Below are 23190 nucleotides of genomic sequence, written 5' to 3'. Positions count from 1 at the left end.
GCGGGGCTAACGAACACAGCCCTTCGCAGGGAAACAAACAGTGTGCTGTCCGATAGTGACATGAACGCTGTGCTTTTATATCACTGGGCCTCCGGGGGCCTGGCAGGGGCTGGAGAGGGGGAGAAGTGGGCAGAGGCACCGACAGCAGGGGATGCCCTCTCTGGCGTGTGTCTGTGTGGATGGAGGAGTGGGGGTGGGGGGGAGAGGAGCTGGGGCTGGGAGGGATGCTGGGGAGACCCGGGGGGCAGGTGGGGTGGTGGGGAGACCCCGGGGCTTGGAGGTGGGCAGGGGGATGCTGTGGATACCCGGGTGGGGGGCAGGGATGCTGGGGAGACCTGGGGGTGCAGGGGAGGTGGGCAGGATGCTGGGGAGACTCGGGGGGCAGGTGGGGTGGTGGGGAGACCCTGGGGCTAGAAGGTGGGCAGGATGCTGGGGAGACCCATGGGGGCAGGTGGGATGCTGTGGATTCCCAGGTGGGGGGCAGGGATGCTGGGGAGACCTGGGGGTGCAGGGGAGGTGGGCAGGATGCTGGGGAGACCCGGGGGGCAGGTGGGATGCTGTGGATTCCTGGGTGGGGGGCAGGGATGCTGGGGAGATCTGGAGGGCAGGTGGGATGCTGGGGAGACCTGGGTGGGGGGCAGGGATGCTGGGGAGACCTGGGGGTGCAGGGGAGGCGGGAGGGATGCTGGGGAGACCTGGGGGGGCAGGGGAGGTGGGCAGGATGCTGGGGAGACCCGGGGGGCAGGTGGGGTGCTGGGGAGACCCCGGGGCTCGGAGGTGGGCAGGATGCTGGGGAGACCTCGGGGGCAGGATGGACGCCGTCCCTCCCTCCTCATCGCAGTCTGGGCGCAGTGGGGAGACACCGAGCCTGTCTCGGGACTGCTGGGGCCCGTCTCAGAGGCGGCGAGCCAGCATGCGCGGCAGAAGCTCCTGGGTCGCGTACAAACCCCTGGGTCCCGGGGCCGCCCGTCTGCCGCTGTGTCCAGATGCAGCCAGGTAAGAGTCACGTGGCCTCCTAGTGGGGCCGCCTCGAGCACGGCAGCGAGCTGACCCCGTCCTGCCGTCCCGCAGGTGCAGTGTCACAGCTACACGGGATACTGCTGGTGCGTCACACCCAACGGGAGGCCCGTCAGTGGCACGGCCGTGGCCCACAAGACGCCCCGGTGCCCCGGTAGGTGCCCTTGCGCGCCGCGTCCTGACCCTCCACGCCTGTGTGCTCGCGGTTCGGAAGAAATGCAGCGTAGGTGGTAGTGAGGGCTAGCGGGCGCTGGGCTCGTGTCGCCGACAGAGCCTAAAACAGGATGAGAACGGTTTCAAGAGGCTTTCCCAGCCGAAGCCCTGGTCTGAAGGTTGGTAGGTTCTTCGACTCAGGGTTCTTAGTCTTTTAGGAACGACCGCAAGGGCTGCAGTCAGCAGTGCAAATCCCCACGTGTTTTCTTTGGCAAAAAACAAAAAGGAAAGTTCTGGTTTTATGTGTATACGTTTGCAAAGAGAGAGGACCGTTCTTCACAGGTCCGTCCCCAGATGGTTTATTTGTGTTGCTTTATTACTCATAAGAGAGCTAACGCACCAAAGGTAATCTTACCGGCAGGAGAGTAACTTACGGAATGGTCCGTTTTCCACTAATATTTTACCGAAAACGATATAAATGAGTCACGTCATTTTTATTTGAGAATGTTTTTCAGCTTGAGTTGTGATTTAAAAAGAATTTTTTTAATGTTTATTTATGTTTGAGAGAGACAGAGTGCAAGCAGGGGAGGGACAGAGAGAGAGAGGGAGACACAGAATCCGAAGCGGGCTCCAGGCTCCGAGCTGTCAGCACAGAGCCCGACGCGGGGCTCGAACTGTGAGACCGTAAGTCTGAGGCTTAACCGACTGAGCCACCCAGTCGCCCCTTGAGTTGTGATTAATTGGCTGAGAGGGCCTATCGGCGCATCTGTGAAGGGGCCCCGTGACCTTTGCATCACGGTCCCTAGATTAGACTGTAGTAGAATGTAGCCGCGGTGATAATAAAGGACAGAGCCTAGTCCTGATTTTTCATGTAAAATACTGAAACGTTTGCGTTCAGGATTTACTTCTAGACTCATTTTTTTATTTAAAGGTCAGGCATCTTCTAATTAGGAATTCTGCTCATGATTCAGACGCTTACACCAGCAGCCAAGGCACAGGCCAGAACTCATAACCGCTGCAGCCTGATGACTTCTGTAATTAACAGCGACGCGAAACCTAATATTTCCAGTGACTGGTCATCGCTTAAAAGCCACGGAGTGTGCATAACGCGAAATTAAAATATATTTATTTCAAATAACTATTTTGTTATCCAAGAGCTAAAAGTTGCTGACAAATATTTTTAGCGAGCTAACATTTGCACCTAATAATTCTTGTGCAGACTCGTGGAGTAAGGGGGGATGAACGCACACGGTCGGCCTCCGTGTGTGTCCCTCGCTCTGGGACGTACTTTCACAGACTTACTTCACCTCCGGCGTGTGGCACCGGCTTGCACTGAGCCTTATCGTACAAAGGAGAAAGCCGGGGGATGCCTGTTCTCTGTGATTTTAGTGGTACCGTTTGAAAAATTAAGCTGCGTCTGAAAGATCTTTATCGGGAAGGTCTTTATGTACAGAATCGGCTGAGTTTCTTACATTCTCCAAACAGTCCTTTGTTTTTGGAATCAAACCACTGTACTGGGCGCTGACGTATTTTTCCAAACAGGCATCGGTAATTATAATTTGACTCTATGGACGTGCTCCGTTTTCTCAGTGCCCGTGTGGGTTTTCTGGTCCACGGGATGGATGATGCACAACAGTCTGGTCAGAAGTCCGGTGTGTGTTGTGTGGGAACCGCAGGAAAAGCCCCGTGTTTCAGGGCAGAGTTGGGGTGAGGACGGGGCCGGCTGTTCTCTCAGACCCTCTCTCTGCAGGTGAGCGTCCCTTTCCACTTCCCCGGGGTTGGGGCTGTGACCTCAGGGGGCCTGGCCAGTGACCAGTGGCCCGCACGCACGATGCCCGGTCACGCTCAGACACACACACATACACACATGTGGACAGTTTATGATGGACTCTTCCACAGCGTGGCTTAACTTCTTCCCAGATGCTGACAGAGCCTCCCAGGTCGTGCAGCACAGCAGGGTGATAGGGCGGCGCTCTGCACGGGGCCGTGACACTGACACGCACCACGGAGGGCCGAGCTTTCATCTGCACACAGCCAGGGACTCCCTCTCCGCGTGTATCCCCCTCTCTCCACTGGTCTCGTAGCTGGTGTGCCTCATGGCTAGGGTCCCTTAGCCACGGCTGTGAACGATGGCCGTGGCTCCCGCCCGGTTTACTAAAACTGGGTTAGCCTCAGTGTTCAACAATTATCTTTGGCCCTGGAGTTCACACCAGGCTTATCCTGTAAGTTCATGCTATAAAAACGTCAACACTGGGAGAAGAGATTTAAAACGTAGCCACAAAGAGTGACTGTCACTTAGAACGTGCACGTGTGTGTGTTTGTCGTGAACACGCGCAACCACGGAGGCAGGCCGCAGCAGAGGGAGGCAGACATCCGCGTGTTGGCGAGGTTTCAGCGGCACATGAGAGCCCCTGCCCCCGATCCTCCTCCTCCTCCCTTCTCCCAGGAGGACCTTCGAAAGAAACATATTCCATTAACATGTATTTTTAAGCCATTAGTACAGAATACCCAGGCTCCTGTTAATGGATAAGAAAAATGGGACGACTCTAGCCAAAAGTGGTCCAAAGCCTTAAGCAGGCAGCACGTTATAAAGGAGAGAAGCTAATGGCCAGCGAACGGGAGACGGGGTTGAGACTCACGCAGCAGGGAAACGCACGTGAACGTTACAGTCGGGTCCCCACACACCACCCCGTTAGCCGCAAAGAAAAAGCGATCCGTGACGTGCCGGCGAGGCCGTGGAACCACAGAACCTCCCACGGCTGCCGGAGCCACCGGTGCAGAACCCACACGCCCTTCCCGTGCGGGCAGCAGGACGCAGAGCGGCTACGGAGAAAAGCACTCACGTCTGCGGCAGGACAGAGACTGGCACCAGGACGTCCGCGGCAGCATTTGCCGTACCCACCAAATCCGGGCAGTGGCTGGATGTCCGTGGTTCCTGTCGTGGTTCGCTCGGTTCGTGCCGACATGGGGCTCCAGCGTGGTCCCGAGTGGACGCACCAAAACACAGGGCACACGGGTCCATTTAAAATGCAACACCAGACAAAACTCACCCCTGGCACTTGGAGAAGCCTCTTCGGGTGGGAAGCCGCAGAGGCAGACGAGGAAGGGGTGATCACACTGCCGGGACGGCGACTACAGGTGCAGAGAGGGGTGTTGACTGGAAAGGGGGCTGGACGTGGAGACTCTCTCTCCTGCCCGGAAGCTGTTTCTCTGCGTCTTTGACAACAGTCCATCGTGCTCTGCCGGTGTGTTTGTGTTCTTTCAGGCACGAGTGCGGGATTTCACGGATTTAAAAAGGTGTGGAAAGTTAAAGTGCGTTAAATTCCTCGTGAGGTCACACATCTCCCGGAGGATCTTCCCGGGGGGAAAGGGCGGGGGTTTAGATGCCTCGGGAGCCCTGTGAGGACGGCCTCACCGAGGCGGGAAGGGAGGCTGGGACAGGTGTGGATGAGGATTTGGGGCCGAATGGCCTCAGCGTCTGCCCTCCGCGATGTTCTGGGACAGCGGGGGGTGGCAGGCCTGGTGGCCGCCGCTCGTGGGGCCCCGCCGTGTGTTGGGCGTCACAGCAGCCTGGGTGGGAGGTGGGCTTACCTTCTATGTTACAGGGGAGGACTGTGCCCAAGGCCTCCGTGCTTTAAGGGACAGAGCTAGGACTTAAATCTGTCTTTCTGCCTCCATAGCCCACATTTTCGGCCACGTGCAATAATGTAAGTCCATGGGCCTTGAACGCCTTGCTGGGAATGTGTGTAGGTCCCTGTTGGAAATCCACGGCCACGTGGAGGTTCTGTCGAAGGTTCTCGGAGGGCAGGAGGCTACTTGCGGCCCCCCAACCACGTTAACACCTCGGTGTTACTTCTGCAGACCTGCCGTCTATAACCAGCTCTGGTCAAGGATGGTCCCTTGGGGTGAGGACGCCGCTCAGATTGTCACAGCTAGTGGGTGGCCTGCTTGGTGTTTCCAGCCACGGCCGCCGGGTGAGTGGCGCTCAGGCTGTGAGAGGCAGAGGCTTCAGGGGACGCGGTGGCCCCGGCCCTTCTGCCCAGTTGACACCCCTTCCCGATGACTGGATCATTGAACCTGGCGAACCCCTAACGCAGTACTAAGATTCCGCTTTGGTAAATCGTAGTGTGCGTGACCCGTAGCCTAGGGCTCACGGGGCACGTCCAGCCGTACCTTTCTCCCGAGGAATCCGTTTGTTGTTATCGCTAATTTATCTGTTGAGGATTTGCCAGGTAAGGTGCGTGTGGCGTTGAGGTCTCTGCAGACACGCGGTCTCGGGCCAGGAGCTGCAGGCACACGGCAGGGGTGGACAGGTGAGGGAGAGATCGTTCTGGGAAAGTCTGGCATAAAAAGGGAGCGGAATGGTCTTGTTCCCACCGTTTATTCTAGATGGTTCCTGCTTCTTGCTTTCCTCTTCGCGGATCTTGCGCCGGAGGCAGGCCTGAAGGATGGTGGGAGGTCTCTCCCTTTGTGCGGAGAGCGTGAATGTCCGTGGCAGGCAGCATATGGCCTTGAGAAGTATTGAGGACCAAAAAGCTGCTCTTTGAGCTGCATCCAGGTGCACTCCAGGCCTTGCTTGCCGGAAGGCGGGTGTTCCTTACTCATGGCTTGGGGATTTATAGCTCACCTTGGCCTGTTGATCGAGACTCCTGGGTCTGCAGACGGCTTTCTGCACAGGGTCTTTCCCTGCATGGGGACACTCTGGAGGTGAAGGAAATGACAGGGAACGCGCTGAGCGTGGCCCCCCTCGTCTGTGCTGGTGAGCGGCCAGGTCAACATGCCTCCATCTGAACACCGCTGGTTTGTATTTATTCTGTGAGGATGTGTTCTTTTCCTCCTTCTAAGATTTGAAGAGTAACATTGCTGGGGGCCGGGTAGGAGTCAGAGACAAAGGACTTTTCTCCGAGGGAGGATTTTTGTAGCTCGCCTATTCGCTATTATTTGGAAATAGCTTCAGGGTTTTTTATCTCACGTCCCTTCCGTAACTGTGCCCCGTGGCCAAGAGCTTATTCCCGGCAAGAGTACAAAGCAGTTTGAGACCCTGTAAGCTGAACCTGTGTTCACGATTTCTTCATATTTCAGTACCCCCAGAATCTTTGTATGTAGCTCAGCTTGAGGTATGTGTTTGAAGTCAGCTGCAGAGTTGGGGACACAGGGGCGTGGAGGGGAGACATCCCGCAACCGTGACTGAGGCCCTCCTGGGATCCGCCCGCCCCACCCCGTCTTGCACCAGGGTGGGTTATGGGGAGAGTTCTCGAGTGCAGGACGGAGATCCCGTTCAACATGACGTCGCCACACCCCGTGTTCCAGCGCCTTCTTGTGGCGCGGGACAGAAAGCCACCTCTCCGGCCCTGATTATTTCCTGGCAAGTTTTGTGACAAGTGTCATCTCTCCCTCGGTGGCAATTATCGGAGGCTTTGCTTTTCCCCGGACGGGAAGGAGTAAGTTCATGGTCCTTTCCTGGGGCCGATGACACTCACACATTCCTATTACTTACCTGGGCAGCTTACACGTTTGGGTTTGCGAAGGCCCAGGCGCGAATGCCAGAGGACGTGGGGTTCCGTGGAGCCCCTCGGTGTGTCTACGTGATACATGGTAGGCGGGGCTGCGGTCTTCCCGTTTGTCTACAACGCCTGCCGTTCTGGCCTCTGCCTGGAGTGGAGGAAATTCACATTTCTGTGACTGTGCTAATCATTTCTGAAAATTTGCACTACGTTCATAGAAGCTAATTGTTCGTTTTTCACTAACGAATTTCCCTGGCACTAAGTTAAGGACCCTGTGCAGCTGAGGAATTTGAAGGAAATATCCAGCACAACCGAGTTTCCAAATATTGAAATCAACAGCTGCAGCTGGCTGCTAACGTCTCTGAAGCATTTCTTTATGAAAAGTACAGAAATGCAAGTTCAGAGCTGCTTTGTGTGAATTGGAAAGGTCACCGATCAGAAGGAGCCCCCTTTCCCCCCCTCAAAATGGCCTTTTCTTAAGGCTTAACAATCCTCTTCCCCAAAAATGATAGCAAGACAGAATGTTTCGGTGCACACTGGCAAGGGACCGTATGCACAGACGGCTTTAACGGAGGGGAAGGTACACCCGGAGGGAGCGCGCTCTGCTGGGGGCCTCTCAGGGCCCTGCCTTGGGTCTGCTCACCCGTTCCTCGTGAATTTGGACTTGGTATTGAATTATTCCACTACGTGCTGATGGTATTTTATTGTGGTTACTTTTCCTTCTTGGAAAAATACTTCATGCTTTTGCTGTTAATTTTCCTTTTGGGAAAAAAAGAGTGCTTTCAGGTATCTGATACTTGCATTTTTAATTTATTTTTTAAAACATGTTTATGTACTTATGTTGAGAGAGAAAGAGAGAGGGAGAACACAGTGGGGGAGGGACAGAGAGAGAGGGAGAGAGAATCCCAAGCAGGCTCCGCACTGTCAGCACGGAGCCCGAGGTGGGGCGGGAACTCACAAACCGGGAGATCGTGACCTGAGCCAAAATCAAGGGTCGGATGGACGCTCAGCCGACTGAGCCCCCCAGGTGCCCCATCGCGTTTTTATTTTTGTGTTACAGTCTGCTCGATTGTTGTACTTGACTGTACATTTGATACGGTGCCTAGTTTGTAATTGAGGCTTTCACGACTTTAGCACTTTACGGTGTCCTTTTCCACACCTGTGCCTCAATGGCTGTTCTGTCGTGTTTTCTAATATTTACTAAAACTGTGAAAGAAATCAAGAGGTCCTGTCAGAGTGATGGTCGCGAGGTCTGCGTCCCACCCCCAGTGGCTGTGTCCTTCCAGAGACATTCTATGCAAAACAAACAAGGATGTGTGTTTTCTTTTGAATTTTTTTGAACAAGTAGAACTTATTTTTATGGCACTTATTTGTGTGTGCGGCGGCCGAGCTCCTGTGCCCGGAAGCCGTCCACGATGCCGCTGGGCTCTGTGCCAGCGACGTACCCGCTGACGTGCGTGAAATTGAGACTCCAAAGCATACACGGAAGCATAGGAAACAGACATCACAGGCGTTACATGGACGCCAACGGAAGATAAATCCAGAAGGATTCTCTCGGGCTGTGTGAAGAAAGACTTACATACCCCTCCTCTGCCGTCGCAGAGAAGGAAGCTCTCAGCTGCGGGACCGTCGGCGCTCAGCCCGGCAGATGGCACATTCAGAGCGTTCCTGGTCTCTGACGCTCCTGCACGCGGGAGTCCAGACCGGCCTCGCCTCACAGGAGAGGAGGCCCAGGAAGGCCACCCCAGCGCCACCTGCACTCCGTCCCGCGGGGCGAGCGTGGGCCTGGCTGCAGACTCGCTCAGAGGAGACGGGTCGATTGGCTTCGTTTCTTGGCCACAGAAACACAAACGAGCAACGGGAGGTGGCCGTGGCCCGGCCGGGCCTGGACGCAGACACGGGGATGTGGCGAGGACAGTGGCACGTAATAAGCAGGCCTGCAGAAGGCACGGGCCGGGCCTCCCTGTGCGGAGTGCGGTCCTCAAGTTTCTGTCCGCGGAGCGGCCCGGAGGAGAGAGGCTGGGGTGTCTGGTTTCCGAGGAGCTTCCAGGTGACACGCTCCTGGCGGTGACACTCGCCCGGCCAGCCGCCTCCTGCTGTCTCTGGGCGAGGGACACGGTATCTGCCTCGGCGTCTCCTCCAAGCGGCCTGAATGTCCTGCTGGGGTCCTGTCTCTGTCACCGGCTCTGTGCCACCTGAGACGGAAAGAGCATGTGGCCGGACCCCGGGGTGTCTGAGGCGGGAACGATAGCATCTGGTGGCGAGCGTTCGGCTGTGGCTGCTGGGACCGACCTGGGCCCCACCCTCTTGGGTGGGGCCCAAGTCTGGGCAGGAGGCCCCAGGACCTCCCTGGGGCAGGGTTACGGGTGATGAGGGGAGCCGCCTTGCGAGTCCCGGGGAGGCTCGGAGCTGTCACCTGGCCCTCTGGCCACCGGTGACCACCGACTGGCATGGCTGTGGCCCAGAGGGGCCCTCGTAGCCCAGGGTGACCGATGCTGCTCTCCTGGGCTATCGGGTTTGTGTTGTGCCGGGGGACAGGGCTCAGGGGTTCGTGTTGTGCCGGGGGACAGGGCGCAGGGCCCCAAATGCAGCTCATTTCTGCTTTCTGTCTGCCCAGCACTGTCCCCAGGGCCACCCCCACCTGCTGGGCATGGCCCAACCTTAAAGGATGGCTGGTGGCGGTGGGGGCTGGTCAGGGGCCGCTCGACCTGTCCTTGCCCAAGGTTGTGGGGACGAGGAGTGTGGCGGACCAGGCCCTTTCCAAATCTGAGGCGCTCAGAAAAGACTCGTGGCTCCGTCAGCCTGGAGGGGACAGGGCTCACTCTTGTCACGGCTCCCGCACAGTCCCCCCCCGCCACTGTCCACTGGGACCGAGGCCCGCAGGCGTCTCCGTCCTGGGCCCGGGGGCGGCTGCTGCAGACAGAGGGGCTCCCTTGCTGGCCTCCCCAGGGGCCCAGCCTCACGAAAACCTGCGTTAGGTTAGTGCTCGCTGCCCTCTCGGGGGCCGGTGGGGTTCAGGGCCACGTCGTATTCCAGGTGGTGCGGTGTCACCTGCAAGGAAACCCGGGAAAATCCGGGGGGAGCGAGTCACCTTCACCCGTTGGAAGTGAGCCCTGATTGTGAACATTGTACTCCCAGTCACCCATGGGACCTGGAAGTCCATAGGAAGGGCAAACTGAGGCAGGGGCTAAAAATGCAGAAAACAAAAAAAAAGCAAAAAAAAAAAAAAATGCAGAAAGTTCTGCGTTTCTCTCTGCAATTACTCTAAAGCCTGGTTCCTCAGGCACGTACCAAAAGTCTGTGGTCGTTGAAGTCGTGTATGGAAAACCATCGCCGTCTCGTATCAGGCGATCCTTCCCGCTGTTTCGTTCTGTGTGCAGTGGGTATATAACATCTAGTCTTACATCCAGGAAAGATGAGGGATTCGCTAAGCGGCTCCTGCACCATCTGCCAACACCCAGGAAGCGTCATAGTGGGGCTGGTTTTAAAGCGGGTCAGCCACTACCGTGAGGACGAGCAGCCACGCTCCCCGAAGCAGGTCCCGTGGGGTGGGAGCCAGGAACACACTGATCGGCACGGGGTCCTGCCAGGGAGGGCAGCACGTGGGCCTGGGGGCTGCCTGCCAGTGCTCTGCAAACTCATGGAACGATCGCGAAGGTCATATTGTCTCTGGACCGTCCAGTGTCTCGGCCCTGACGCTGGCGTTAATGGGGTCGGGTGTCCCAGCGACCCAAGGAGGGAACGCGGGCAGGGGCCCTGCTCTACGGGTTTACTAACAGCTGGGGGCAGGTGGGCCCCCCCCTCCCCCCCCCCCCCCCCCCCGCACCTTGGCTCAGCCACGTGTCTACACCTGGCGCCCTCTGTAGGGCAGACCTTTGACGGAAGCGTGATGTGGGGCTGGCGGGTTTCTGAGCTCTCTGATGCCAGTGTGGGTTTCCGTCCTGGGCCTCGGCACCCGCTGCATCTGACGCACGGCCTCCCTGCCCCCGCTCTCCACCCCCGGCCAGGTCAGCGCCAGGTCAGCGGGTCTGAGGGCAGGAGGGTGGAGCCGGCAGGGTTTCGTCTGCCCTCACAGGTCCCATGCAGGCTGCCTCTTAACCCAGGCTCTTCCACTAGGCTCTGTGGAGGCCAAGGTGACAGGAGAGTCCCTGCCTGGGGGACGTGCACAGAGTGATGGGGACCAGGAGCCTGCGGGGTGCACTCGAGGACCCAGGCGTCCCCTTGGACACGCCGTGTCCCCACTCACCGCCAGCCCGCCTCTCACCCCCCACCCCCCACCACCTCCTCTGCCAGGGCCTGTTCACCCCTTCCTGCCTCCACTCAGCCCCCCCAGGGCTCACGGCGCACACATGGATGCTGCTACGTGACTTGGGCCCGTGAGACACCCGCCCAGATCTCAGTCTCCTCATCTGTATAATGGCATCATGATGAGACCTACTTCATAGGGCTCTTGTCAGCGTTAAGTGACTTCGCGTGTCGTGTACTTAGAGCAACGAGCAGCACACGGCAGGAACTGTGTTGATTAGCCGTGCACACAACTACTGTGTACTTTATTCCAGTAATTTCCAGTTAGCCCTTGTCTCCCCAAAGTAGACGAAACCTTTCAGGGCTGCGTCTCTCCTGTTGTTTGTCTAGCAACACACGAGAGCGTGCCCGGCCTGACCACCTGCTCTGAGTGGAGGCCGCGGGGCCCTCTGGGGCGCAAGGGCCGTGTCACCCTCCGCAGATGAAAGCCTCCTGTGTGAAGACAGAGGCCCCAGTGGCGTGAGCACCAGGCACCAGGCAGGCGACGAAGCAAGCGTTCCCCGTGTGCCTGTCGCCTGTTGGTGTCCCGTCTTCGCTCAACCAGGAGGGGGCGGAGGGGGGGGCCCCGATGCTGCCCATGTTGCGGATGAGGGAGCCGAGGTCGGGACGGGGAAGCCGCCTGAGCAGGTGGCGGGGCCGGCAGCTGGCAGGGTTGTTCTCTGGCCCCGGTTCCGCCTCCTCCCTGCACGCGTGGTGTCCGTTCGGGGCGGGAGGGCAGAAGCAGCCGGGCAACCCCTGAGCAAAGCCCGCTGGTTTTCGCCGGACGGAGGAGGGGCTGGTGGGACGCAGGGGCCCGTCTCTGGGCGCAGGGCCTCTGGGCCTCTGCTTCGAGAGAGCTCGGCATCGGCTGGATTTCAGACTCACGGCAGAGATGGGTGAGCGGGTGTCCAAGCCGAGATGCGTGTCCGCAAAGTACAGGAGGAGTGGAGCCTGCCCTTCCTCTGCTCCTTTTCTCTCTTTCTTTTTCCCATTCTCTCTCGCTCTCTGTTTCTGATGTTGTAAGTCTGTCCCTGGATATGCAGTTTCCAGAGAGGGATAAATCAGCATGGCTTGTTCACCTGGGCCCTGAAGGAGCCCCGCGCCCTGCCTGCTGGACACGAGTTGGCCCGCCGCGGGCTGACCTCGGGAACCTCTCCCTTCCGCCGGAGCCGTGCACCCAGACCCCGTTTCTAAGGAGCGGTTGGCTGTTTCTAAGGAGCGGTTGGCGCTGGGGAAGGAGTTTGCTGAGGGTACCCGCTCTCAGCAGAACACGGCACCCTCCATCAGGGCCGCTCTGGCAACGGGTCGGTACTCCCGAGGGCAGCTGCATTGGAACCGGGCGCCCAGAATGACGGGCCTCACATTGTTCCCCTTATGCCATAGGTATCGTGCTCCCTGCATCGTTTTTGTGGTTTCCTCCACCAGTGACGCGTGCCCTGATTGCAGAAAAAGCCGCCTCTTTTAAAATATCTTTTTACGTGTATCTATTTATTTTGAGGGAGGGGGGCACAGGGAGGAGAGAGAGAGAGCCACCTCTTTTCAAATAGCATCAAATGATTTGTATCTGTAGGAAACGATGTCAAACTGCCCTTGCTGTTCAGTCCACAGCGCAGGTAAGCCCCTTCCTTGTGATGTGTGCCTTGGATCGATATGGTGCCGTATGCCAGTGATCTCCCAACAAAACTGAACAGTAAGAGAAAAAGCAAAATAGCATTGAAAGGGGCTGAGATCGCACAAACGGAGGGAATTCAACTGCGTCCTCTGGAACGTGAATGTGAGGGCAGTCTTTGTGACCGTGAGCAGTGATCAGGCCTCGAAGGTTCAGCCGAGCAGCTCGTGGTTTAGGAAGCTGTTCGCTCTCTCCGAGCCCCCCGCTTCAAAACCCCTTTCTGCGCCCACGTCCTAGAGTTTCGTCGGTCCCACGCCCTCGGGAATTCTCCAGCAAGTCCTTGTCTCTGGAGAGCTGTAATGACAGATAAGAGCTGCTTTCTGGTTGTGGCTTCATGGATTGGACTCAGCATAGCGGTGTTGCTGCGTGGAGAGCGGTGCTTGGCCGTTTTCCACACCCTTGGGGACGGGATGTCAGGGAAGGCGGTGAAGCTTGGGGAGATTTTCGTCCAGAGGCATTCAGAAGGTGCGGTGATTGGGACCTCTTCAGATTCTGTTGCAGAATCCTTGAACCATGGAGCAGGCTAGCAGCGACACTGGACTGTGCTTTAAAATCATTTCTTACGTACTGAGAACGGGATGGAATTATCTTTGCGTGGACTGGTGCAGGGGCTGGTGAGCAAGCCTGGCAGAGGTTGGTCTGGGAGAAAGCAGGCCTGCGGGCGGAGGGAGACCTTTCCCGAGGCCTCTCAGCCGACTGTGAATCCACAGCTTATGGTCCTCGATGGTTGCGTTACAAAATACTGTCCTCAATGCTGTGGAGAAGCCCTCTCGTGCGGGGCGTCGGGTTATCACGGAGGATATTTACATGTAGCTCAGAATGTTAACGCCTACATATTCGGAAATATTACTGGAATACTACCATTTTCAGGCAAAAGTAGAAAACATTTTTTGACTCATTGCAGAAACACAGGATAACAGTAAGCTGAGGAGGAAAGACAGTTAAGCTCCTTGAGAAATCTAAGAAAGGCAGGCCCCAAAGGCTTGAGGATGAGGCCACGCCGTGGGCCCCTTTTATATCCCGGGGAGTCTCGCCAAAAGCAGAATCCTGTGTTTTGAAGCCTGGAAACATGTACCTTTTCCCCAAATGGCGGGAGGGCGGTAACCCGGCGTGGTCGTCCGTGAGCAGCTCTGATGTCCTACGGAGAACGAGGTCCTTTCTGTCGCCTGGAGAGCAAAGCTTCCAAATGCACATGACTCAGTTATTTCACAGAATCAGGGCTGGAGGAAGAAGCGTGTCTCCTCCGGAGCTGGGGGCCGACGGGGCGCACTTGCGGCAGACCCAGTGGGCTTCCCCGAGGTTGGCGGTGCTCGAGAAGTGCTTGTCGTGACTGCCCGTTGTCCCTTGCGGTAAACCTGCTGACTTCCGTCCGGCTTCCAGGGAACCAACGGTATCTGCGAAGTTGTGTTAACGCCCGTCCCGTGAGATCCTTTCCTACAATGACCTGCTTGGACGTCTCCTACTATATTACCGTTATGGCCCAAGAGACAGGGTAAACAGTCTCAAAATACCGTACGGTTTACATCTTTAGTATAAGTGATGGTTTGTACGTCAATGTCACATTCAAGATCGTAAGACAAGCGATGGGTCTCGCCTCTGTGTCTGTGATGTCCGCACTAGGTACAGAGCCCAGCATGTGACTCTGGCAGTCCTCGGGGAGTCCTGCACGGACTGTCCTCACCCCATCAGCAGGTAGACTCCAAATTCGTCCTGAGCACAGTTTTTTGTTTTATTCCTTTGGGGGAGGGCATTGTAATGGTGCGGGAGGAAGTCAGTGCTTGTGCTGTTTCAAGCTGCCAGGAACAGAGCACAGGGCCGCCCATCTATCTCACGGATCTCTCGGTGTATCAGAGACATCACAAACACTCCGGGAATTACTCCGTCAGCTCTGAATTTTCCTGCATTCTTCTACAATCTAAGATGGCTCCTCAACTTTCTTTTCTATGGAACGAAATCCAGCCAAAACCAGGGTTTCAAGTATCTTCGGTTGCATAACTTTGATTGCTTTAAAAATGTTTCCTTTTTAATTCTAATTCATTCTGCTGCCCCAATGTGGTGATGTATGTGAAGGGGATGATGACGTCTTTCAAGTGAAGAGACTGACGTGTTGTATATTAAAGAGTGCGGGTCTCAGGTACGTGGCCGACTAGTTAGCAACAGAAGTAGGAACTAATCTTTGGTTTACTAGCTTAGGGCTTGTGACGGCAGATGACGTGGTCACCTCTGGGTACTAGGTGGCTTGTGCAGTCTAATGAGAAAGTGACAAGCACCGCAAACCATTGGAAGTGGAAGGAAGCATTGTGTAACAGCTGTGGATGGGCACTTGGGAGCCAACGATAATTTCTTCCTTCTTTCCCCCCTTAGGTTCCATAAATGAAAAGTTACCCCAACGGGAAGGCACAGGAAAAACAGGTAACTATCTTAAAATAAATTTTCCTGATGATAGTGTATTAAAGCTAATTCAGTCTATGCCCTAAAATAGCTCCTCGGGTTAAAATTTAAATATGGACTAAACGATACGAGAGCTGACACAGTTCATTACATATTCACTCAATGCACTGTGTTATTCCTGCCTTTGGACCTCCAGGGTCCTGTAGGTGCGGGGCACGTAACCCACATACGCCCCCGGGAGGACCCTTCCGACGTGGCTTGTGTCGGGGCCACCTGTCCATGCTGCTCGGTGCCACAGTCTCTGCCTGGGGAGAGGCTCATGCGTGGTGTTTGGGTTCCCCGTGTAATTCGGGAGTGTAATGCTGAGGGCCACCGAGAAAGAGGTCTCAACTCTTCCTCATGAGAAAGAGGAATGCTTCTCCCCATTGTGACAGTCGCCTCCCCTGGGACCGGTAGTGACAAGAGCCAGGTAGAGCAGCGAGCCATTTCCGTAGCAGCTGGGTTCGTCTTGTGCAAACTACAGCGCGCCCACCGTGACCTTGCAGGAGCCCCACCTTCGCTCTTCCCACAGCCATCATCCTTTAGACCCAGTGACGCTTTTTTTTTCTCTTTGTGTTACATCGACCTTTAAAGTCAGAAGTGATTTTCAAGACAAAATTGAAAAAAAGAAAAGGTTTTAGTACCAACATTGTAGGCACCTCTTTTTTTTATGATGTAGGTTATAGTATAGGAACTGGTGATAAAGAAAGGGGCATAAAGCCGGATAGAGCTGAGTTTTAGTCAAGTATGTTGCCTTCAGTGTGTCCTGAGACTACGGTGGGCACCGTGGCTGCCCTGGTGGGATGGTAGAGCTGGGGGCACCTCGGGTGCACGCTTGGGACAGGCACCGATTGGCACACGAGTGGTCTCATGAAAGGGGAGGTGCTGGTGGCCACAGAGGGGGTGGGAGAGGGGACAGGCATAACCTAGAACAGAAGAACCTCGTAGTTGAGGGAAATAGGGGAGAGACGTGATGGGCAGGCATAGAACGCTGGCTGGAGCGAGAGTTTACGTTTGGAAAAGGGGATAAAGTCGCCTAGAATGTTAGATGAATGGCTGGGATCTGAGTCTGTAAGATCCTGAGGTGGGCGTATCAGTATTTTGTAGAGAACAGGAAGGGGCAGTATTTATGATTGCGAAAATCAGTCCGGTGCTCAGGGGAGGAGGAAAGGAAAGGAAGCACTATGTCAGAAGGTGTTTCCTAAACCCGTTCCTTGCAACACACGTTGAATGCCCTGTAAAAGTGAAACAAAAATCCCTAGGGAATTGGTACGTGGGCACAGAAGTTCATGTAGGGCAGGAATACATTCCTTCTACTGAAGCCTCTTGATCTCTGGACATGCACACGACAAGAGAAAATACCTGAGATTAGGCAACAGAACTGGCTTGTGGATGAAAACGAGACGTTACAAACTCTAGTGGGAAAAATAAAAAGCACACAGCTAGCTGCCCGTGGTTTTGTTTCAATTTCTCAAGGCCGAGTTCAGTAGGTGCCCACGTGTTTGTTATGTTGGGACAGAAGTCTACAAGGGACCAGAGCATGGCCAGTGATGTGAGCAGGGTCACGCTGACAGGAAGGGCCCCTGGCGTTGGTGGGGGGTGAGGGAAGGCCTACGGGTGGTCACTGGGTAGCCGTGAGTGGCTCGCCGTGAGTTTTCAGGCTGCCAGTGATTTGGGGAATGGGCCGGTGGCCCCACAGAGGTGATGTGTCCAGGCCTCAGTGAAAATGTACAGCACTCATAACGTGTGTGGTTGCTGTAGATATGCTCCCCGTTTCATCGTAGTTTCTGGAAGGGATTACACGATCTTCAACGGTTCACAGTTGCTGTTCCAGTGTTAGAACTTGAGTTTCTCGAACAGGCGACATTACATTTTGTCAGCGTTCTGACAGAAAGCAAGCCTTTTTTCAAAAGATTGTTCAGTGTTGAAGTTTTGTGAAAAAGCCTTTTGGTTTGCCCCCAAAAAGAACTTATGAGAAACTTCATTTTTATTCCCCAGACATCTGGGAAAGTCATGAATCACAGATAAGCCTCGTGGCTGGCCCTTATCTCCCGCACTGTTTATTGTATTTTAATCCTCAAATTATTATATAACGAGCTCACATGAGCAAGCTCGAGCGAGAAACAGCCCCACAAAGTGCCTTGTGATTGTGTCCCTGATGGGGGCCCCGCTTACCGGGGGCAGACTTCCCGTAGCTCATTCTCCATGCCATCCCGCCATGGCTCGGAACTCTCTAGAACCTGACGCCGTTCCAGGGAACCACAGTCTTTCTGCTAATTAAAGATCATCCACTGCAGCCTCAGTCTCTAGAGAAATGGCGTTAGAGCAGCTCCGTCACCCACACCCGTGTCCTGCTCTGTGATGTTGACTCTTGCTCCCCAGCTCCTGCAGGGGTGACAGAGGGGCTGGTAGTGCAGGGGTGCACAGGGCAGCAAGTCAGGGCCTGATCCTTATTTACCTGCCCTGGCAAAACGGGGTGGGGGGGCAGAGCAGGGATATTGGGCTCCCCCGGCCACCCCAGTCCACCCCCCAGCTCTCTTCTGTCTCCGGTCACCCCAACCCACCGATTTTGTTGACGTGAGCCCCCATTCCCACTGCCGTGGCCCCTTGCTTAGGTCATTTGTCTCTCCCTCACGGGCCCTGAGCCACTCTGGTTCCGAGGGACGGGAATCCCAGCACCTCCCCCCGGGGCCCGGTTTGCAGCCTGCACCAGCCATCAGGTGGCTGCTCGCCCAGGTGCCCTGTGCCGTCTCGGGAGGGCTCCTGCCGGGCCCCGCGTCCCTGTGTGCCCCGGGGCGGGGGGGGGGTGGTGGTTTGGCTGGTGTGTGGGGTGCATGCGAGCCCTCAGCTTCCATCCCGTATACACACTTACTGAACTTACTCTCATAATTGTAGTCTCCTTGCAAATCTTTTCCGTTCTGAATTCAGATGATGCCTCGGCCCCAGCGCTGGAGACTCAGCCTCAAGGAGACGAAGAAGGTGAGCCCGGTCTAAAACAGGGTCCTGCTGGGGGAGGTGAGCCCAGCCCGAAACAGGGTCCTATGGGGGAGGACCGCGGACGTGCTGGGGCAGCCACGGACGGGCCTGGGACATGCAGGCTGGTTACCTGCCGGGAGTCCTCTCAGAGTGGACTGGATTTGGCCGCTTCCAAGTTTATGACACCTGCTGTCTTTCCCGGTGGCTTCGGGGCACGGCTTGTGGATGTGGCCGTGGCACACATACAGCACGATGCAAAAGTCTCTCTTTTTTTCCCCCCCAATCAAAATCGAGGAGTTGAAATTTTATAATTTGGATAATATAAAATGTATATTTTTCAGAAGCATATGCTAGCACATGCCTTGTTCCCTGCTCGGACTTCGTGTCTTTCGCATCTCGTGCTGGCCACGATGCAGCAGGGGAGGCAAGCTGTGTAAGGTCACGAGCGTGAGGATGTTTCTAAGGTGTTTTGAATTTTGTAGCCACGACAAAGATTTTCCCATTCTTAGCCTTTAACAGATCGTCTGAGCGACTTGCCAAAGTGTGACAAAGTGTCAGGCCAAAAGGAGTGAGGGTGCGCAGGTAACAGCAGCAGCGGTAACAATGTCTTCACGGCACGGGCTACACGGTGTCATTAGCCCACCGAGTCCTCAGATGCCGTTTCGCAGACGAGAACTCGTCTGAGGTTCCGGGCTGATCGTGGCCAAGGGCGGCCGGGACCGAGGCAGCCTCTCCCGTGTGTTCTCGGGCCCACGGTGTGACTGACCCGCTCGGCGAATACTCGGTGGCTTGTGACACAGTACTGCTGAAAACGAAGTGTTCCTGAAGTGTTTTACACACGGCTGCGTTTTGCATAGCGTAGTCTGTGATGAATCTTTCCTGAGCGAAACCTTGTGTGTTACTGTGAATCTTTAGGGCGCGGGGACATGTTTCCGTACATCGGGGCTTTTCCCTGAACCCCACTCCTCTCAAGCGGAGCCACTCTGGATCCACAGAAATTTTACTTCTGCTTTTGGAAGAAGAAAGAAAAAAAAACATATACTAACATGTTATAAACGTATATTATTCTTTCCTTTTGTCTCAAATATGTAATCAGCTTAACAGTATCTTTAAAAGTGTGGAATATGCATTTATTTAGCCCACTGACTTTGCAGCTTTTAGGCTCCCCACTGAGGTCTTTAATTGAGCGACTGTGTTTTCATGATGATTAAAAATAATCGTTTTGTTTTGTTTTATTAGATATCGCGTCCCGTTACCCCACGCTTTGGACTGAGCAAGTTAAAAGTCGGCAGAACAAAACCAATAAGAATTCAGGTAAAAAGGGGCCCGACGTTGCTTTGTGAGGAGGGATTTCATAGGCGTAGGAAGTGGTTTCTCTTTCTGGAAGTTCAGTGTGTAGAGCCCATCTTTTCCCTCAGTTTCCAGTGAGTCATGCAAATAATTCTTGTGACCTGACCGCCAAAATGTAGTTCAGATTTTGGTGGTTTTATTAAATTTCCTAAGTTCTTTAAACAGTTTCTCTGCATATGCCAAACAAACTATAGCTTCTGGTATAAATATAGCAATAATTGATAACAAGTATTTGTTTTTGACCAAATTTCAGAGATGACCAAACCCTTGGCTAATTTAGTTCCAAATCCTGAAAGCTGGGTAGATTGCATTTGCTACAAAGGAGTGTTTGACCGACTTTTACGTGTTAAAGCCGACTGTTCTGACATTTGTGGGGAGGAGGTGGGTTGCCCGGCATCTGGTTAGTGGCGTTTACAGGTTTCGTGAAATCAGATTCTGTCTGTAATCTTCGTTCGTGCTTAGTTGGTTGCGTGTGTGCTTCCTCGGGCCTTTTCAGATGTTGCTTTTTTTTTTTTTTAAAAATACTTACCGAAAGAAGGTGTCCTTCTGGGTTTAAAGTATTCATCTGCTGAGGGTCCACAGACTCAGTAATAACGTGAATATTCTGTGATCAGCCTCCAGTGAAAAAATCGTAAACGTTCACAAAGGCAGCCTGAGATCACAGCTCTGTGGCCTGTGCTTGGAAGTGGTTTTTTTTTTTCCGAGTGCATTTTAATGTCCATTTACGAAAAAACCAAAACAAACCCCTCAGATTTCTTTAAGTTCAGGATACTAAGAGTACTCTGATTCTCTCCCGTGACCTCCGTCCTTACCCACCCCTTCTGGAAGGACTCTTGAGGGGAGGCCCTGAGTCTTGGTACGTTCCCACCACCTGGAGGCCCCAAGACACGCTCTCTGTGACAGGAACGGTCACCGATTTACAGCCTGAGAGGCAACAAGCGGGATGAGCCGTGAAGGCTCCAGAGGAGGGTTAGGGGTGGAATCGGTCTGATGTGTTCTTGTGTGGCTTCTGTCCCTGATGTTCCCATCGCTGTCCCCAGCCCCACGTGTTACTGCCCGGGACGGGGCCCTCCTCCCTCCTGGCTGCGGCTTCCCTGGGGCTGAGGTGAGAAAGGGAAGAATCCAAAGGTTTGACCATCAGATACGTGTGCACAAATGGCAGGGAAATCTAAAGCATGTTTACCAAATTTGAAAATTATTGCCTCAGAAATGATTGGGAAACGTTTTACCTTGTGTATAAAGATGCGTACTTCTCTTAGGAACTTCCAAAATGGGGAGTTAGTTTTGTTCAATCTTGTCACTGTATTTCCAGAAGTTAGCTCATTAGATTTTCTTCGGAAGCACACGATGAGCGCGTGGGAACTGGACCAAACATGGCATGTTTCGGGTTGACTGCTGGATCTTGGAAGCTTCCCATGCAAGGGCGGTGTGGCTGTGCCCACGCTTTCCCTGAGGAACACGTATCAAATTATTCTGAACGATGTCCCTGGACATGTGCATTTTTCTATAAAAGCAGTCTGAATTGTCAGAGGTTTCAGGTTTTGACAGTAAGTACACAAGCTCATGGGAGAAGCACATTTTTGTGTCTCGCTCCTCACGGGCTGTTACCAGAGTTTCAGGCCTTAAGTGACCCGTCGATTATAATTAACCAACAGTAACCATGCAGGCTTCCACCGTTTCGTGGGACTGAAAATGATGTTTCAGGAAATGCCAGTTTACATAAGTTACCCCATGCTATAATTTGATTTAAATCAGCCTAAATGGGCAGGACACAAAAAGACGACGTTGAGTTGATTTATGGACGTGGGGCATGAAATTACTGGATTCTGTTTGTTTCATGTCAGTTGTCTGGATGCATGTTCTTTCTGAGGGTCTGAAGAAAGTCAGATCAAATCGGTATTTCTCAGTATTAAGAATAGTATTTAATTACGTGTAACAAGGAAACGGCAGACAGCCGTGGGGTTTGCAGACAGCCGCTGCTGTTGAGATCGCGAATGTAAGACGCGCTTCACTTGCATTTAGCTTTTATTTAAAAAAATTTTTTAATGTTTGTTTTATTTATTTATTTATTCTTGAGAGAGAGAGAGAGACAGTGTGAGCAGGGGAGGGGCAGAGAGAGAGGGAGACACAGAATCCGAAGCAGCTCCAGGCTCCCAGCTGTCAGCACAGAGTCTGACGCGGGGCTCGAACCCGTGAACCGCCAGATCATGACCTGAGCCGAAGTCAGACGCTTCACCGACTGAGCCACCCAGGCGCCCCTAGCTTTTATTTTTAGCAGATACTTTTACTAATGACCTTCTCTGATAGAAGTAGGCACATTTAGCTAACAAAGCACAAGTGGTGATTTGTGTATTATTCCCAAATTTTTAGAAAATTAGCTGTTTGTCTTTAACTCTTGTGTCTTTTCCTGTAAGAGGCCAGACTGGGCACGGATTTCTCTTTTGCTCGGATGTTTCTTTATTAGTTAAAATTCCCTCTATTTTTTTTTTTTTTTTCATGAGTTTGTGCTGAGGTAACATAATATTACTTGTGCTGTTGGGTACGTAGAATACGATTGCCGTGCTAATGAGTGTGTTCCCTGTGTTGTGGTCAGTACACTTTGGGGCATTCAGTGGTAGGAGTCATTAGAAGGGACCATTCCTGAAAAGGAAAATACAGCACCCTAGTCTGAAAATGTACACATGCTGGGTACTCCATGAGTATTTATTAAATCCGTAAAGAGTTTTGCCCTCGTATGGTCATTGGTATTCTGATGGTATCATTACTTATTTTCCTAAAACAAACTACAGGAAGCAAACAACAACAACAACAAAAAAACCAAATAGATAAATAACCAGAAAACAATTAATTTAGGTGCAGTTTGACGGCTGAAGTTTTATTAATTGAAATGCAATATAAATATAAATGACACGGTCTCCTGGTGGTTCATCCAGCAGGAGGAGCATCACTCTTGTTATGTGAGTCATTACACATTAGTGAGTAGAATCTAAAACTGTATTTTAGTTAAGAAAGCATTACTCAGGGGGTGCCTGGGTGGCTCAGTCGGTTGAGCGTACGACTTCGGGTCAGGTCGTGATCTCACAGTCCGTGAGTTCGAGCCCCGCGTCGGGCTCTGTGCTAACCGCTCAGAGCCTGGAGCCTGTTTCAGATTCTGTGTCTCCCTCTCTCTCTGCCCCTCCCCTGCTCACGCTCTGTCTCTGTCTCTCAAAAATATATAAATGTAAAAAACATAAAAATAAAAAAGCATTACTCAGTTTCCCTCTCAATATGAAATTGAGCGTCAACTACTTTCTCGAATCATTTTACTTACTGTTTTATTTCTATCTAGTAAGATACCAAAGTCGATCACCAAATTTTACCAGATAAGAGGTTTTGTAACTTACCGTCTTTGAATTATACAAAATTAGTCTATGGAATGTAAAAGAAGTAGGAGATGGTTTCTGAACACGAATTTCTCTAAGAATGCTTTCGTTTCACAAAACAGGAAGTCAGTATTCTTTGAGCTGTGGGCCACTAGTTAGCACAGAGAAGGAGTTCAGGGAACAGAGGGGAAAACGGATACATTTAGATGAGGAGGACCATTCAGTTTTATGGCTGGAAGGGACCCTAAGTGTCGTGTAGCCCAGCCCCCTCATTTTATAAATTAAGGGAAAAGGGAAAACGAAGTACTGAATCTCAGGGAAATGAAGAAACCTGTTCGTCACCGCAGCTCAGGGGAGCGACTTAGTGCCATTTCTGTGATTGCTTCAACTTAATGGGTAAGTTTCACGAAGAAGCCACGTTTTTGGAAATGCTTTGCGTATTAGA

At 53.5% G+C, this 23190-nt stretch overlaps 1 protein-coding gene across 5 annotated transcripts in view; it reads left to right on the top strand.

Annotated features, from left to right (window-relative positions):
- SMOC2 (SPARC related modular calcium binding 2) overlaps window positions 1-23190 on the top strand; it is a 165123-nt gene that overhangs the window by 56662 nt on the left and 85271 nt on the right. For 2 of the 5 annotated variants that reach the window (XM_027056431.2, XM_027056430.2), the window contains exons 4-7: window positions 1072-1171; window positions 14992-15039; window positions 17986-18036; window positions 19273-19347. In XM_027056431.2, the coding sequence (XP_026912232.1) occupies window positions 1072-1171; window positions 14992-15039; window positions 17986-18036; window positions 19273-19347 (274 nt within the window). Of the gene's footprint in view, window positions 1-1071; window positions 1172-14991; window positions 15040-17952; window positions 18037-19272; window positions 19348-23190 lie in introns of all 5 variants that reach the window. The other 3 variants (XM_027056429.2, XM_027056428.2, XM_027056432.2) reach the window with 2 other exon arrangements.

Source organism: Acinonyx jubatus, chromosome B2, assembly GCF_027475565.1.
Source record: "Acinonyx jubatus isolate Ajub_Pintada_27869175 chromosome B2, VMU_Ajub_asm_v1.0, whole genome shotgun sequence".
Classification (NCBI taxonomy): domain Eukaryota; kingdom Metazoa; phylum Chordata; class Mammalia; order Carnivora; family Felidae; genus Acinonyx; species Acinonyx jubatus.
Note: the sequence above shows the minus strand (reverse complement) of the source record. Positions and strands in the feature narration are given on the sequence as shown.